The 14,381-nt window shown below is 44.6% G+C and overlaps 2 protein-coding genes across 2 annotated transcripts in view; one reads left to right on the top strand and one right to left on the bottom strand.

Moving 5' to 3' along the window:
* Positions 1-3,115: 3,115 nt before the first annotated feature.
* kcnmb3 (potassium calcium-activated channel subfamily M regulatory beta subunit 3) lies at positions 3,116-5,637 on the top strand (the record flags this gene model as incomplete). Its single annotated transcript, XM_079751338.1, has 4 exons — positions 3,116-3,201; positions 3,615-3,806; positions 4,512-4,686; positions 5,272-5,637. The coding sequence occupies 4 exons, from the start codon at positions 3,116-3,118 to the stop codon at positions 5,635-5,637; spliced, it is 819 nt and encodes a 272-aa protein (XP_079607464.1).
* A 2,084-nt stretch (positions 5,638-7,721) lies between these two features.
* The window catches only part of LOC307086162 (phosphatidylinositol 4,5-bisphosphate 3-kinase catalytic subunit alpha isoform), a 50,756-nt gene continuing 44,096 nt past the window's right edge, over positions 7,722-14,381 (bottom strand). The window contains exons 19-21 of the mRNA XM_079751268.1: positions 13,079-13,196; positions 12,631-12,782; positions 7,722-8,897 (exon numbers count right to left, since the gene is read on the bottom strand). Of these exons, the coding sequence (XP_079607394.1) occupies positions 8,627-8,897; positions 12,631-12,782; positions 13,079-13,196 (541 nt within the window). The 3' untranslated portion in view covers positions 7,722-8,626. The remainder of the gene's footprint in view (positions 8,898-12,630; positions 12,783-13,078; positions 13,197-14,381) is intronic.

Here is a 14,381-nt window from a genome sequence, read left to right as displayed (position 1 = left end):
ATAAGAATAGTCTACTTCATGTGGGGGAACATCAGCGAGCCACACCACAGTGCTCTGGGAGCTGCAGTGTGTCAGGTAACAAGAGGAAGGTGAGGGAAGATAATCTGCCTTATGCATTTTTTATTAACTTTTACTCCAATTTCATATCAAGCGTTGTTTCTCAGCAGACAATTACACGAGGTGAGCAAAGGGTGTCATCCACCAAAGTTACACTGTTATTGCTGCCATTATCTTTTAATACAAAAAGCCCTTTGTATATAGTTTAGAATTTTCTGCAACTACCTGCGATTTACTTTAGTGACAATTGTGTAACTAAAAGTGTCAATAAAAAAAATTCTATGTGAGTACAGATGATTATAAACTTTTAATTAATAAAGAAACACAATCTCTAATTAGAAATCAACATTCTGGTCGCCAGACAACCAGCTTATTCCTGAGCCACTTCTTTTGTATGGTGTGTAACTATGCACTCTTGAGATGTATTTCATAGGGTTTAACCGATCACCGCTGCTCCACTTCAGAGATGTAAAACAACAAGTGAACTGGGTCACAATTGGATCGCCCAACTCTCAATTCTCACTTGTACAAATGTGAACGTCACTGAAAATGTGAAAATTTGCATAAAATATTCTCAGGGTTGTATGGCAACAATGGGTTTGGGCGCGGGGGGGGGGGGCACTTATGTTTAGTGTTCTGTTTGTTGTTATTGTGGAGTTGGAACTGAACTTTGTGATGTTTCTTTGTTTTTGATTCTGCTCATACCGATTCTGGTGTGTAATGAAGTGTGAGGAGTAGCTAGTGTGAGGAGTAGGAGTAGCTAGACAGATTGTTAGGAAACTCTAAAAAAAAAATACGTAGATTAGGCTTGATTCTGCAACCATCCATCTTCACAAGCTCCCTTCAAAATAACTCAAATTTGGAGCTGCCAGCACTTTCCACTTTCTGGGGGTTGCTCGGTGTGTTGAAAATAGTTCTGCAAAGTTCTGCCAGTTCCTCTTCATAAGGAAGCAGGTGAACATTGAGGGTGTGGCACGGTTTCAGTTATAAATATGGAATATGTTTGTGGCATGGAAGGTAAGTTTCTTGTTTGTGTGTGTGTGCATGTGCGTGTACCTGTTTGCGCATATGTGTGTGTTCGCACAGGCAGTCATGATATTCCATAAACAGGCTGGATGTAGCACACATTCCTGAAGGACAATATAGTTCTAGTTTTTATGGTGGGTGGGAGGGACAGGGGTTTGTGTTGTGTGGGGAGGGCAGGTGTGTTCTCCAGTCTAAATGGATTTGAGTGGATTTGTGATGCAGACACAGTGTTTTCATATATTTAACGGACACAACAATTGTGTGTTTTTGAGTACTATGCCATGAAATGCTAAAATGCTTTTCTTTATCAGAACGAGTGCTAGGGACAAATGAAAGTTGTTCTGTTCAACTGATGATCTGGGGGCCAGCGGGGGATAACATCACCTCTGACAGCTAACTAAATGAGGATGAACGCTCAAGCAGTAGCCTCTGGCTGCCAACTGCTTCCTAAAGCCCTCCTACACAAAAAGTCTAAAGGACAGCAGCAGAAAAAAAGGAGTCAACAGCATACTTACTCAGAGCTGTCATGGCCAAACAGAAACATGAAATAATGACTGCAGAAAGTTGCTGCCATTCAACGTACCGCCATTTCCAAATGAAGCACAAGGCATTCTGGAATCAATAACATCGGGAGAACTTAAAACGACACAGAGGACTACATTAACTTTTCAAAACAAAACAACTAAAAAGTTAAATCTGGGGAAGAGGAACTTCAGCATTTTGGGAAAAAGGCAAAGAGAATGCGTATCCTTCGAATGCTGTCCTTCGGAAAACAATGTGACAACAGATACCAGTTCAGATGGATGGAGGCTGAGGCAGGTGATGGATCACCATCCATGATCATGTTAGGATTCTAATGACACTGGACCTCGGTATGGAACAAGGAAAACCCTTCATAAGACAAATGTTATCAACACCAGCTGTATATACCTAATACCTGCTATTATATTACAAACAAAGACATCACAACAGTTGCAGTAAATCCTAACATATCTCAAATGTTTAACAATCAAAGATGTGCGACAGGGCCGCTCAGTGGCTTCCCTTTCATTGCCATTAGCAGCCAAACAACTTCCTCCCCGTCATTGAATGAGAGAAGACCACTGCAGCCTATGCTTTCAGAACACACAGCACAGCCAGCAGGGCACTGCACCACTGGTTTCTCTCCCGGGCGCTCTCTCCCTGATCCTGCTGATGGAGTCTCTGTTTATCAAAGTGTGTATTAAAGACACCGGGAACTCCCATGCAGAGCAGCCAATCAAACTGCCCCTGCATATTGAATATGAACTCCAGCCTGAAATCAAACACTTCAAAAGGAGATGAATCCCTCTCCCATGTGTGGAGGAAGCATCCCTCCTCCGTACTGTGGCAGAGTAAAAAACAACCCCAACTCCATAACCTCTCCAATGCTTTCCCACCACAGAGTGCCTCCTCTCCCCTCACATCAGCCCCCATCAATCCCCTTCACCACCGCCTCCACCCTGTTTACTGTGACAGGGGTTTGTGTTCAGTTTACTGTATATTACTTTGGATGAATGCTGAATAAAGTAATATAAAGTAATGAAGCACAGCACACCACTTGGCCTTCATTGGGTACTTAACCCGGTCTTGTATATACATTAGCACTGTGTACAGAAGAGGGAAGTCTTACAAAACCAGAGTCTCTGATTGGTGTGTCTGCAGAGACACCCTGGTCCAGTGGGAAGCCATTAGTTACCTGGCTCACCTCATGGCCGTTTCTATAGGAACCTGGGAGTCGCCAGGGTGGAAGCCTTTGTGCAGTCACCTTTGAGACTCGGTAAACAACAGGAAAATCCAGCTTCAACCGCAATCACTTCCTTCAGTCCGCGCGGTGAGTCCCATCTACAGTGTCTACGGGAGGTTACAGCTGCACATTGAGCCGCACTGGCTCCTAGTTTGACTTGTGGATCAAGGCGAGGAGAGGTAGGGGTTTTGGTGGCGGGGCTGTGGTTCACCCAGGTGTGATTGGTCGGGCGCAGCCTTAGTGGTGAGTATTCAGCAGGGTGTAGAGATGTTCTTGAGCACGACGGCTCCTCGTGGATCCTACAACGTCCCCATCAACATCAACCTGCAGGGAGCGCGCAAGAGGCCCACAAGGTAGGACCCGGACCCACTTCCCTCTCACAGAGAGGTCTGCTTCATTACCAATGTGTACACACCGTCAGCATTCTCCCTGTTCTGTTTGCTTTTCTGCACCCTTGACCATTGTCATCCCTAGGGTGTGCGATGCAGAAAGAGAGACCGAGAGAGCGGGAGAGAGTTTGTGTTTGTGAGCTTGTACACAGTGTCCACATAGCTGCATTGCATGTAGCCTTGCATGAATTTGTGCCGGTGTGAATCTGTAAGTACCGGTGTGTAATCCATATTAATGTGGAAATAAAGTAGGCAGGTGTTGGAGTCTCTGCCATGCAATGGTCATGCATATATTAATGTACACATACAATCTTGCGTGTGTGTGCGTGTGCGTGTGCGTGTGTGTGTGTGTGTGTGTGTGTGTATGTGTGTCACAGAGGGCTGCTCCAGTCACGCCCAGTGCAGGAGCAGATGTGGAGGGTGGCTGATGATGGCGGCCTCAAGGCCCAGATTCCCGTCTCCAGTGCTGGGGAGGACCGGGCCGTTCTACTGGGCTTCACCATGATGGCCTTCTCCGTTCTAATGTTCTTCGTGGTGGGAATCACTACAGTCAAGCCCTATGTGAACAGGTAAGGATGTGTGAACACAGGTAAAACCCATCGCTGTTTTTCCATCAGCACTTTTGGCTGTGCCGAGTCATACCGTTCGACGCTGATTAGCGTCTCCACTACCAGTTTAAGAGCTCCATGCTTTGCCGCTTTGCCTCCAAGTGGGCTGTGGTGACTTCAGCCTAGTCGCTGGGTAGAGTCAGAAATGATCTATCAAATCGTAGGAATATAGACCTATAAAAATACAATAATCTGTGCAGTGTAGTGTCTGAGACATGTCTACATGCACAAAGGGTATGGCTAGATTCTTTATTGTTTATTTTATTGTTGTTCAGCTTGATTCTTTATTGTTTGTTCCTGTGTCTATATAAGCTGAAGGGGTAATAGATAAAGGGTTTAGATAGAAGCGCACTAATTGATTTTGGGTTGTCAGAATTCTATTGCAAAACAGAATAGCTATTTGAAAGGAACGATTTCGTTCAAATTAGTCTTGGTCTAAAGGCTGGACATTGGACAATATTTCACACTATTAAACCGCTGGTATCAATATTCAATGCATTTTATTCCTATGAGTCGAGCGCCTTAGTGCTTATTTTCATTATTAAAGTAAAGCTGTGTTTCCTTGGTTGGTGTCCTGTGGGTCTGTGACGCCCCTTTGAGACTGACCGTGGTGAAGTTTCATACCAAGAAAAACTTGACATACCTGATTGGCCGGTGTTCCCCTAGCAACTGGGTGGAGCGCGGCGGCTGCGTGCTGATCCAGGTGGAGCTCCTGCAGGACTGGGTGGGGTGCCGGGGGGTGAGCATCATGCCCTGCCTCCGGGTCACCGCCAACCACAGCGCCTCCGGCCGGGCCACCCTCCTGCACCACCACGAGGACGCCCTGATCCTGGCGCCCCAGGTACGAGACACCCTCGGGCCCCCGGCCACCTGCACAGGTCATCCCATCCAGGCTTCTCCCTTGGGTGGGTTTGCTGTTCTGGAGGAATTTAATTTAATGCAAATTATGGGATTTCTTAAATTTGAGCATGCTGGAAATGATGGGATAAGAAGCACCTTGTTCTGTGCTCTCCAGTCTTTGTAAATAGTGTGAACATGCGGTGGACGAAGGGAGGCCCTCATTGTCACACACTTTGATTCTGAGCGGTGCAGTGGGGCAGGACTATGGGGTTAATAACAGGAGTTAGGGCCTGGATCACTTCTATCCAAACTGGCCTCGACATTCCTCAGCAAAATTAGGCAAAATCTAATTACCTCAAAGAAGTGGAGATGGTCAGAGGGGGACCATAGTAAAATAATTTCCCCAAAGGCCCCCTGAAAAGGTATCTGCTATGAATTCGACCACACATTAGCCAATGGTGTAATGAGCAGATCAATCTTCCCAGCCTAAGAAATAATGGTTAAGAACACTGGGTAAGTTTTAAACAAACCTCTAAGTCTATTAAGAGGGGAATTCTGAGCCCCCGTGACATATCTCTTCTCCCAGTGCTTCTACGTCCCCAAGTGTAAGATGGAGGAGGCGGCGCTGCAGGCCGAGGCCCTGGTGGTGAAGGACAACCTGGGGGAGCAGCTGGGCCAGAGCCTGGCTTGTCTCACGGACCCCGCCAAGCACCGGGGCCACGCCCTGCTGCACAGGAAGTACTCCCTGAGGAGGGCCCTGCTGGCCCTGCTGTGGCCCGGCCTCATGCTAGGTGGAGGGGCCCTGCTGGTGGTTCTAGTGAAGCTCACCCAGCAGCTGGGACTCGTTCACCGGGACCTAGGCCGGAGGGGCCCTCCACATCCAGACCTAGCCCCCGTCCCCGTGCACCGAGACCAGGGCCCCGAGGACCGGCCCCTCCACGTACAGACCTAGCCCCCGTCCCCGTGCACCGAGACCAGGGCCCCGAGGACCGGCCCCTCCACGTACAGACCTAGCCCCCGTCCCCGTGCACCGAGACCAGGGCCCCGAGGACCGGCCCCTCCACGTACAGACCTAGCCCCCGTCCCCGTGCACCGAGACCAGGGCCCCGAGGACCGGCCCCTCCATGTACAGACCTAACCACCATCCCAACGGCCCCTTAGCTGGCCCTCAGCGGAATGCAATGCAGACCAGAGGCCTGTGGTTGGAGTTGGATTATGATGACGAGCGACAAACACACACAATTAAGACTGCGCTTTCAATAAAGAGAAATATTTTTTATTTAACAGTACAATGAGTTTATGAATTAATACTTTTGTCAGACATGGGTTCATAAGAGGAATGGGGGAGGGGAGGGAAGTGGGTTGACAAGATCATTCTAAGAGGTGTTATGGAAATGTACACATGAATAGATGTATCATATGGATGATGTGTCCTTTACAACAAACAAAAACATAAAACATGCAGGGCAGCCCCTTACTGAGCTCAGATCTCTCTCTGCACAACAATACTCTGCACTTTTCAAAGACCCGTCCTTCAACAGTTAGGATTCATATCGTTTTGACAGCTAGGAGCCGTCTACTTGGTTTCGCTAAGAGAACTGCTTCACACAATGCACGACTCCAACTTAGTTTTTATTTTTTATTCATTTCGTTCTTCCTTCCATCTTTCGCCGATTTCGACAGACATCAGCTCTTCTGCCTATACGTTTTAAAATACAAAAATATATTACCTCTGTAGCGTTATTCAAGAAAAGCATTTGCACGTTTTTTCGATATCAGTTACCTTCATCGTGACATTGTAGTACCACACACAAGTACAAGTAACAAGGTCATTTTTCTTTCTTTTAACATGAAATTCAAGTAAACATCAGGTCAACCAAAAGACAATCGCACTCGGGACCTCATGCATGATGCAGCGATATAATGACTAAAGCAACCACAAACAAAGACAAAGTGTAGGGGGGGGGAAGGCATTGAACTTTAGGATAATTTTTCCATCTTATCGTCTGCATGTGACACTCTTGAATGGGGCCAGCCCATTGGGTCTGTATCCTGTACGGAAACGCACACATTCACTAAGGGATCGCTTTCCTGGACAGTCCACGGCCCCTCATCCACAGGTTAGTGAGATACATGTGTATCTATGAGAGACGTGAAGCCTGGCCAGGAAGGCGTCCATCTCTTCTTTGTTATTTGGTAGAGCTGAGACAAGGCCTCAACACATGAAGCCAGCGGGCACTCTCAGATGTAATTCTTTAATTTCCCTTTGAGGTTGAGACTCTTTCTTTGGGGGCGGGTTTGGGGGAATTAAAGATCACAAGGTTGGATTGTAGAGTAGATCTTCTAAATCAACTACATCGCCTCGGTATCTTAGCTGAAGAGGCCTGAAGCAGAGGGTTAACAGGTTAAAACAACAGGGTCACCTCTAGGGCTGTGGTGCCCATACAGGTCATGACTCAGCACAACAGAAATAAAAGTTAAATAAGAACATGGAAAAGGCAGGGTTGATGGTCCTTCTGTGCGTGAGCAGCCAGTTCTACAGCGATGATGACGCAGTATCGGTTAACTTCTCTTATTATTATTCTTCATTTTCATCTTCTCTGTTCAGTCTATAAAATGCTAGCCTTGGACTGCGACAAGGTGGGGAAAGTCATCTGGGTTTCACTTCATCACTTTGTCGAGGACTTAACCAGAACACGTTTGTGTGGGAAAGTACGAACAGACAAATAAGGTACAGTTTGCATAGTGTAACACAACATCACGATGAGAACAACGGTGTGCCTTACAGTCACTCACAGAAACCAAATAAGGACAACGATAAACAAGAATAGAGCTGAACTCAAACATTTACTTTAGCTTTCTCAAACCTTGAAATGGGTATTTCATCCCTCGCAACGTTAAGTAACTTAATGCTGGAAACACTAATTATAATACTGACCGACAGATAAAAATAAAAAAAATAAAATTAAAATAAGAAACTGAAATGGAGCAAAGATCAGTGCTACGTAGATAAACGGGAATTGGAATAGTAGTGAGTTAATAACAACAAATGATGTATAGGTGGCTTACAGGGACTTTGGCTCAGTAGAAAATAAAGACTTAAAAAGGTAAATGTGCACAGTAAGCATCCAGGGATGAATATACTGCAGTAAAAAAAAAAAAAAGCCCAGGCCCACATCTGTAGAACGAGAGGGGATATATGGAGGACACAAACATTAAAAGAAACAAAACAAAGACGTGATAGTCGTCAGCGGGAGTCAAACGTTATACTTTGAATAAAACTCAGCTTTTTGCGTAACACCTTGTCCACAGCAGAGCGACCCTCCTGTCCTTTGCAGCGTTTGCCGAAGCGCCGATACCTCCAGATTCAACCTGTCGACCGGCTTTGAGGGCACCTCAGGGATCTTTTTCGGGTCCGCTTTTCAATTCCTTGCCATGCATCCTCCGGACAAAAGAGGCCCAAAGTGAGGCGAGATGTGCTCTGCCTCCTTCAGGTCCTCATAGGTAGTGGGTAGAACATGACTTAGTGTAACTGCTAGGCGACCAGAATAAGTCATACTGTCTTTCAATGCTGATAATCTAAGGATCAACTAAGCAGTGCGCTCATGGTTCGGTGCTTACAGGAAGAAGGCTGAATGTTCCCTGCTCTCCTCTTCTCTGCTGTGGAGAAGGAAGAAGATCTGAGCAGATCCTCTCCTGCTCCCCCCGGGCCTTGGAGAGGTCCACGGAGCAGACGGCTGAGGTTCAGACGCAGAGTAGAAAAGGCAAGAAAAGCACGCCGGCGATCGTCACACCGCCCTAGACGGCATTCTCCAACAAACTCACGCCGTAGGAGAGGAAGGGGAACGACTCCATCCACCGGGTGTAGGAACCTTTTCCTTTCAGTCCAAACCGCCCTCGCCTCAGGCCCACCATGGTCTGCCGCGGGGGCTACGCCCACTTCAGTTCATGGCGTGCTGGCGGATGGTGTGGAAGATCCAGTCCATCTTTGTGGTCCAGCCACCGTGGTGGGCATCGTTCATCTGCTTCATGAAGTAGTCCACAGCCTCCTGCTCTGTCTTGTCCAGGGCCAGCGTCTTGCGGATGTAGGCAATGTCGTCGAAGGACTGCAGCTCGGGCATGCCGGAGCCCAACATCATGGAGAACAGGTTGATGAAGAGGTTGGCATGCTGGCGGATGGCCAGATAGGCCTTGTAGCACATCTCCTGGAACCTGAGGGGGGGAGAGAGGGGGAGAGAGGGAGAGAACATTGACATTTAGACCTTTAGGGCATTTAGCCGACATTGATATTCGCCTTAACCACTGTATGGTTAAGGCGGCCGCCTTAACAACACTAGGGCCCTGCCTTGAATACCAATGTATTGAAATATATATATATATATACATATATATATAAATATATCAGTGTTTCCCCTGTATGCACCTAGCAGCGGCGGTTCGCCGCTGCTGAAATATGACAGCCGCTGAATTTATTTTTTTTAACAAGAGGAGAGAAGAGCTTCAGCATATCTCTTTAAAGACTAATTTTGCACTACGCAAAATAATATAACATTCTGTGCGCTACGGACGCTGGATATGCGTTTCATATCCAGGTCAATTCACACACTTAGTAAAGCATACAAACGGAGAGGAGAGGACAGGGGAGGAGAGCTCCGTCTTATCTCTTTAAAAAACGAATGTTATATTATTTTGCACTACGGACGCTTCCTATCAAGGTCAATTCACACACCTGAGTAAAGCATATAAACGGAGAGAAGAGGAGAGGGGAGCTCCATCTTGTCTTTAGAAACAAATTTTCTTTGCGCTACGGACGCTTCCTGGAATTTCTTTTTGGCAAAAATGTCAATATACTTTTTTTTTAGCAACAATTTCAGTAGTGTCGCCATTATTGACTCTAAAGCCCTTAAACATGTTCAATAGAGCCATGGCCTCTTTATGGTTCTACTACAACCTTTTTGTTGGGGAGAGGGCAGGGAGTGGGAAGATGCATTGGTTGGAGGCACAGACCTTTTCGATTGTTGTAGTATTTGTGTTATATGATTTTATTGTATAGGGTGGTTGTTGATATAATATATTTTTTGTTAAATAAATGTAAATAATTGTTTTAAAGATTATACTTGTATCACGTTCAATCTCTCCATATTTCCCCTGCTCATTACTGTGCATAAATGTACTGTATGTACACCCTTATGTTGCCGACAGACACATAGCAACCTCCCGGCAGGGTGCGCTTTGCGAGCACACAAAAGAATTTGCGAGCAGAAAGAAAAACATTTCACCTCTGCTGCTGCAACTCCATCCTAGGGGAAACACTATATATATATATATATATATACATACATACATACAGGACGCTTCCTATCAAGGTCAATTCACACACCTGAGTAAAGCATATAAAAATTTATAAAAACATTATATATAAAAATATTTATAGATGAATAAATGTTTTTATATATAAATAAAAGACCCCCCCCCCAGTCAAGACCACCTTGACTGAGACATTTCCTGGGGGAAACACTGAGTACATTTGTTAGAAGAAAGGGAAACGACAATATATAGCTGTTGATGAAGTAAGGATGTTCCTAGAAGAAACAAGTGCCAAGGACTAACAATTGCTAGGCTAACCCATTCCCCGTATACAACAAAGATAGCTGGGATAAAAACAAGGAGAGAGGATGGAGATAGACAATTGAGAGCAAGAACAAGAGAGAACGATGCTTTTCTCGCTGGCGAGAAAGCTCTCTCTCGCAGCGAGAACGATGCTTTTCTATGAAGGTATTATTGTAGCAAAAGTCTTTAGCACCTGTAACTGCAGATTTCTAAAGTCACAAATGTGTAACAGTAAATTTGAAGTCGTAAATATTTATTTTGCATGTGTACTCTAAAGTCACAAATGTGTAACAATAGGGTCTACGAGTTCACAAGTCTGTGTTACAGGTGCACAAATCCTATCCTGTGTATCACAACTTCAAAGAGTCATGCAACTGACACTTTTTCTACAATCATTGCAGCGCAGTTGGTGCAAAACACATTCGCACACCCGTGTTTCATATTCTGAGAACATGCCCAAAATGTGTGCATTCGACCATCCAAGCAGACCATTAAAATACATTGAAGGACACTTGGGGCATGTTAATGCAATAATTTGGGGGGAATTCAGTTGAACTAAGTAATTTAATTTGACATAATGTAAGATACCCAACTCCGTCGTGTAGGATGCCCTCTTGTCTACTTTCAAGACTCCAGAAAGTAAGAGTTTGCTTGGATGTTCCCAGTGTAGTTTGAAAAATGCACCCCCTGCCGGCGACTTTCATTGGTTAATACTGCAGTTTTGTCCCGCCCACGGACGCTCTGCTTCACATGGATACAAATCACTTTTGCTACACTTGTACCACATAGTCATGCTGCAAAAGTATCCCTGAGAAAAACAACAGCTGAGACTCGTAGCAGCAGATTCAAGCAGTTGTATTGATGGACTTGTGCTCGCTCATTAAAATGCTCATTGAACATAGCGATCTATATAATTCCATTTGTGAGGAAATATTTCACAGATTTGCAACTTCTGATGCATTAGTTCACATTTGGGTTTACAAATGCACAACTTTTGTGCATGTTCTCAGATTATGAAACACGGGTGTGTGAATGTGTTTTGCACCAACTGCGCTGCAATTGTAACAAAAGTGCCAAGGGCATGACTCTTTGAAGTTGTGATGCACAGGATAGGATTTGTGCACCTGTAACACAGACTTGTGAACTCGTAGACCCTATTTAGTGTTTACAATGGTAGAAAAAATATTTACAACACCAGATGTACTGTTACACATTTGTGACTTTAGAGTAGACATGCAAAATAAATATTTAGGACTTCAAATTTACTGTTACACATTTTTGACTTAAGTGTACGCATACAAAATCTGCAGTTACAGGTGCTAAAGACTTTTGCAACAATAATACCTTCATACTTTTCTCGCTGGCGAGAAAGCTCTCTCGCAGCAAGAGCGAGAGAGCGAGAGATGAAGAAACAAAGAAAGATATAGAGTTGGGGTGTAATTGTGCGAGAGAAAGAAAGAGATGTGCGGGAGAGAGGCAATTGAGAGAGTGCAAGAAAGAGAGGTGGAAAGACAGAAGGAGGGGCATACATTTTTGGGGAAAACGCAGAAGTCTTGTGCGTTTGAGCTAAACCTCTAGACGGATCCGGCATTTTTCGGGGCCCGACAACACACTTTTTTGAAACCAGGTCCCAGGGTAAAAAAGAGAAAAACGGCTCTATGCGCTTTCGTGTTAGGATTCGTGTGGACGCCAGATACGCAAACGATGAAGTCATTGGCCCCCCACCAGCTGGGCAACATTAGAGTTCCGTCAAATTTGTTTTGTTTGATCTTAATTATTTTTGTAGCTTTAAATACAGCCCCTTGGTAAATTCAATTACTCTCTGTACATCCAATAGTATTTTCTGCTCAATCTACAAGGTTTAACAACATACTCCTGGACTGTATGTTTGTATACATCGCGCAGGCTTGATGCGAATGCTCCGCCTCGTCTTCTTCTTTTTTTGGTTGAGAACCAACGCCACACAGTGGCCTTGAATATGTACTACAGCGTTTCTACCGCTAGATGTGTTTTTGCAATGAATCCGTCTTTACAGAGAAATTCCTGAAACGTTGCAAGGAAAACGGAGGGGAAAAGATTGTTTTCACTCGTGTGGATGGGGCCTAAGAGACAATATAGAGAAAGAGGGAGGTTGATAGAGTGAAAGAGAGGTGGAGAGGGGGAATAGAGTGAGCGAGGCTGTGAGAGAATGAGAGGCCAAAGGGAAATAGATGCAGACAAACAAAACACACATGAGATTTGTCTCTGCAAAAATGCAGAGACAAAACAAACAGATAATGATAAGGATAATAAAACGCTTAATCCCCTATGTAAACTGAAGGAAATGACAAAGTACCTCTCAAACTCCCTGGTCTTGGTACACTCCTGGGTTCCTTTGCTGATGACTATTAAGAAGTCCTGCGTCAGAACAAAGGGCACACGCTCTCGCTTGTACCCAAACTTCTTCTTCTTGTGATCCAGGAAGTGGCCGAAGTCGATGTGGAACAGCTATCGGGGGAGGGGCAACAACAGAGAGAGTGTAGCAAACGCAGTGAAGCGTCATCGGTGTTAAGACACACACATCGACCGCCATTAGGAGTTTAAAACCCTTATCGTTCCAATGCGATCTGTCACGTGTTATGAGGGGTTGACCCTATTTACCTAGCGGCCATCTTGGTCCTTAACGCTAGCTCTATATTCCACATTCAGTTCTATCCAGCCAGATATTAGAGCCAGGATGGCCGCTAGGTGAATAAATAGTAACTTTAATAAACCAGGTGGACGTAGGCCAGCTGAACATTTACCTGTCCGTCTTCTTTCACCATAATGTTGCTGTTGTGTCGGTCTCCGATGCCCAGGATGAAGGTCGCTACGCAGTAGCCAGCGCACGACCGCGTGAACAGATCGATGGCCTGGTCGTACCTGAGGAACAATATCACGTTTAAATAACAATGCATTACGATTACATTGCAGTAAGTAATCTGGCAGCAGACCCTTGAATCCAACAACCATCACAGCACTAAAACACAGTATGTTTTAAAGTGTGTGAAAATACATTTAAAGCATTTTATCAGATTCAAAAGGCAGGTTACTGATTCAATACACCAAACGTATTGCATGCCATTCAAGTACAAATCTAACAAGTAAATACATATATAAATAATTATGCCGATGAATTATATAACAGGGCAATGTAATAAATCCATAGATAAATAAAGATCACCTCATCCCCTCCCTTGTCAAACCTACATTATCTGTTTTAATTATTTAATATTGACTTAACTGGCATTCCATACAAACGAACGGATGACTCCAATTGTCCCTGAATATGAAGCTACAACATGTTTTACCATAAAACTGAATCCAAACTGTCGATTATCAAAGCAAAAAAGCTCCAGGCTAAAGAGACACTTTTTATAATTAGGATTCATACGTCCACACCAGAACTGCAGACTTCGGGTTTACTATCTATATTGTAGACTTACTGTTAACAACTGTGGGGGAAGAGTCGATTAACTGTCCTAATCCGTGTGTGGATAATCAGATTCATAAACCTGATAAGAAATCTCTATTAGCGTACTGGGATTTTTGAAATGATAACAGGAATATGCAAATGTATTTTCAGTATCGGTATGTGCCTGATCTGATAAATGATTGTCACACACACACACACACACACACACACACACCCACACACACACACAGAAAAGCTGGCTGAAAAGTCAAGGAGTTTTGCTCCAAGAGCAGGAAATCAGTTACAACTCAATTTAACACCACACCATCCCACCAAGGTGGATCATTTGCAGCTTTAGCCCGTGAATAAATCAAATCAACCAATCCCAATGGGGTTTCTTAGTCATAGTCCCCATGGTCATTGTACATGTTGGACATGCTGAAGCATTACTTAAAAGCCTATTAACATTTCTCAAGACACACACCTCTAATTGCATCCGTAGTGGTAAACTACATTAAGGACCATCTGTTATGTATATTGATCAGTAATATGCATAAAGTTGCCACTACTAGCCAATTTTTTCGTGCACTTGGGTACTTGAATAGGAGTTGCTTTATGATATCGGTGGGTAGTTGTAACAGTTTCTCATTGGA

The sequence above is a fragment of the Pollachius pollachius genome, assembly GCF_949987615.1.
Source record: "Pollachius pollachius genome assembly, chromosome: 14".
Taxonomy (NCBI): Eukaryota; Metazoa; Chordata; class Actinopteri; order Gadiformes; family Gadidae; genus Pollachius; species Pollachius pollachius.
The sequence above is the reverse complement of the archived record's forward strand: the minus strand, read 5'-3'. Positions and strand labels throughout refer to the sequence as shown.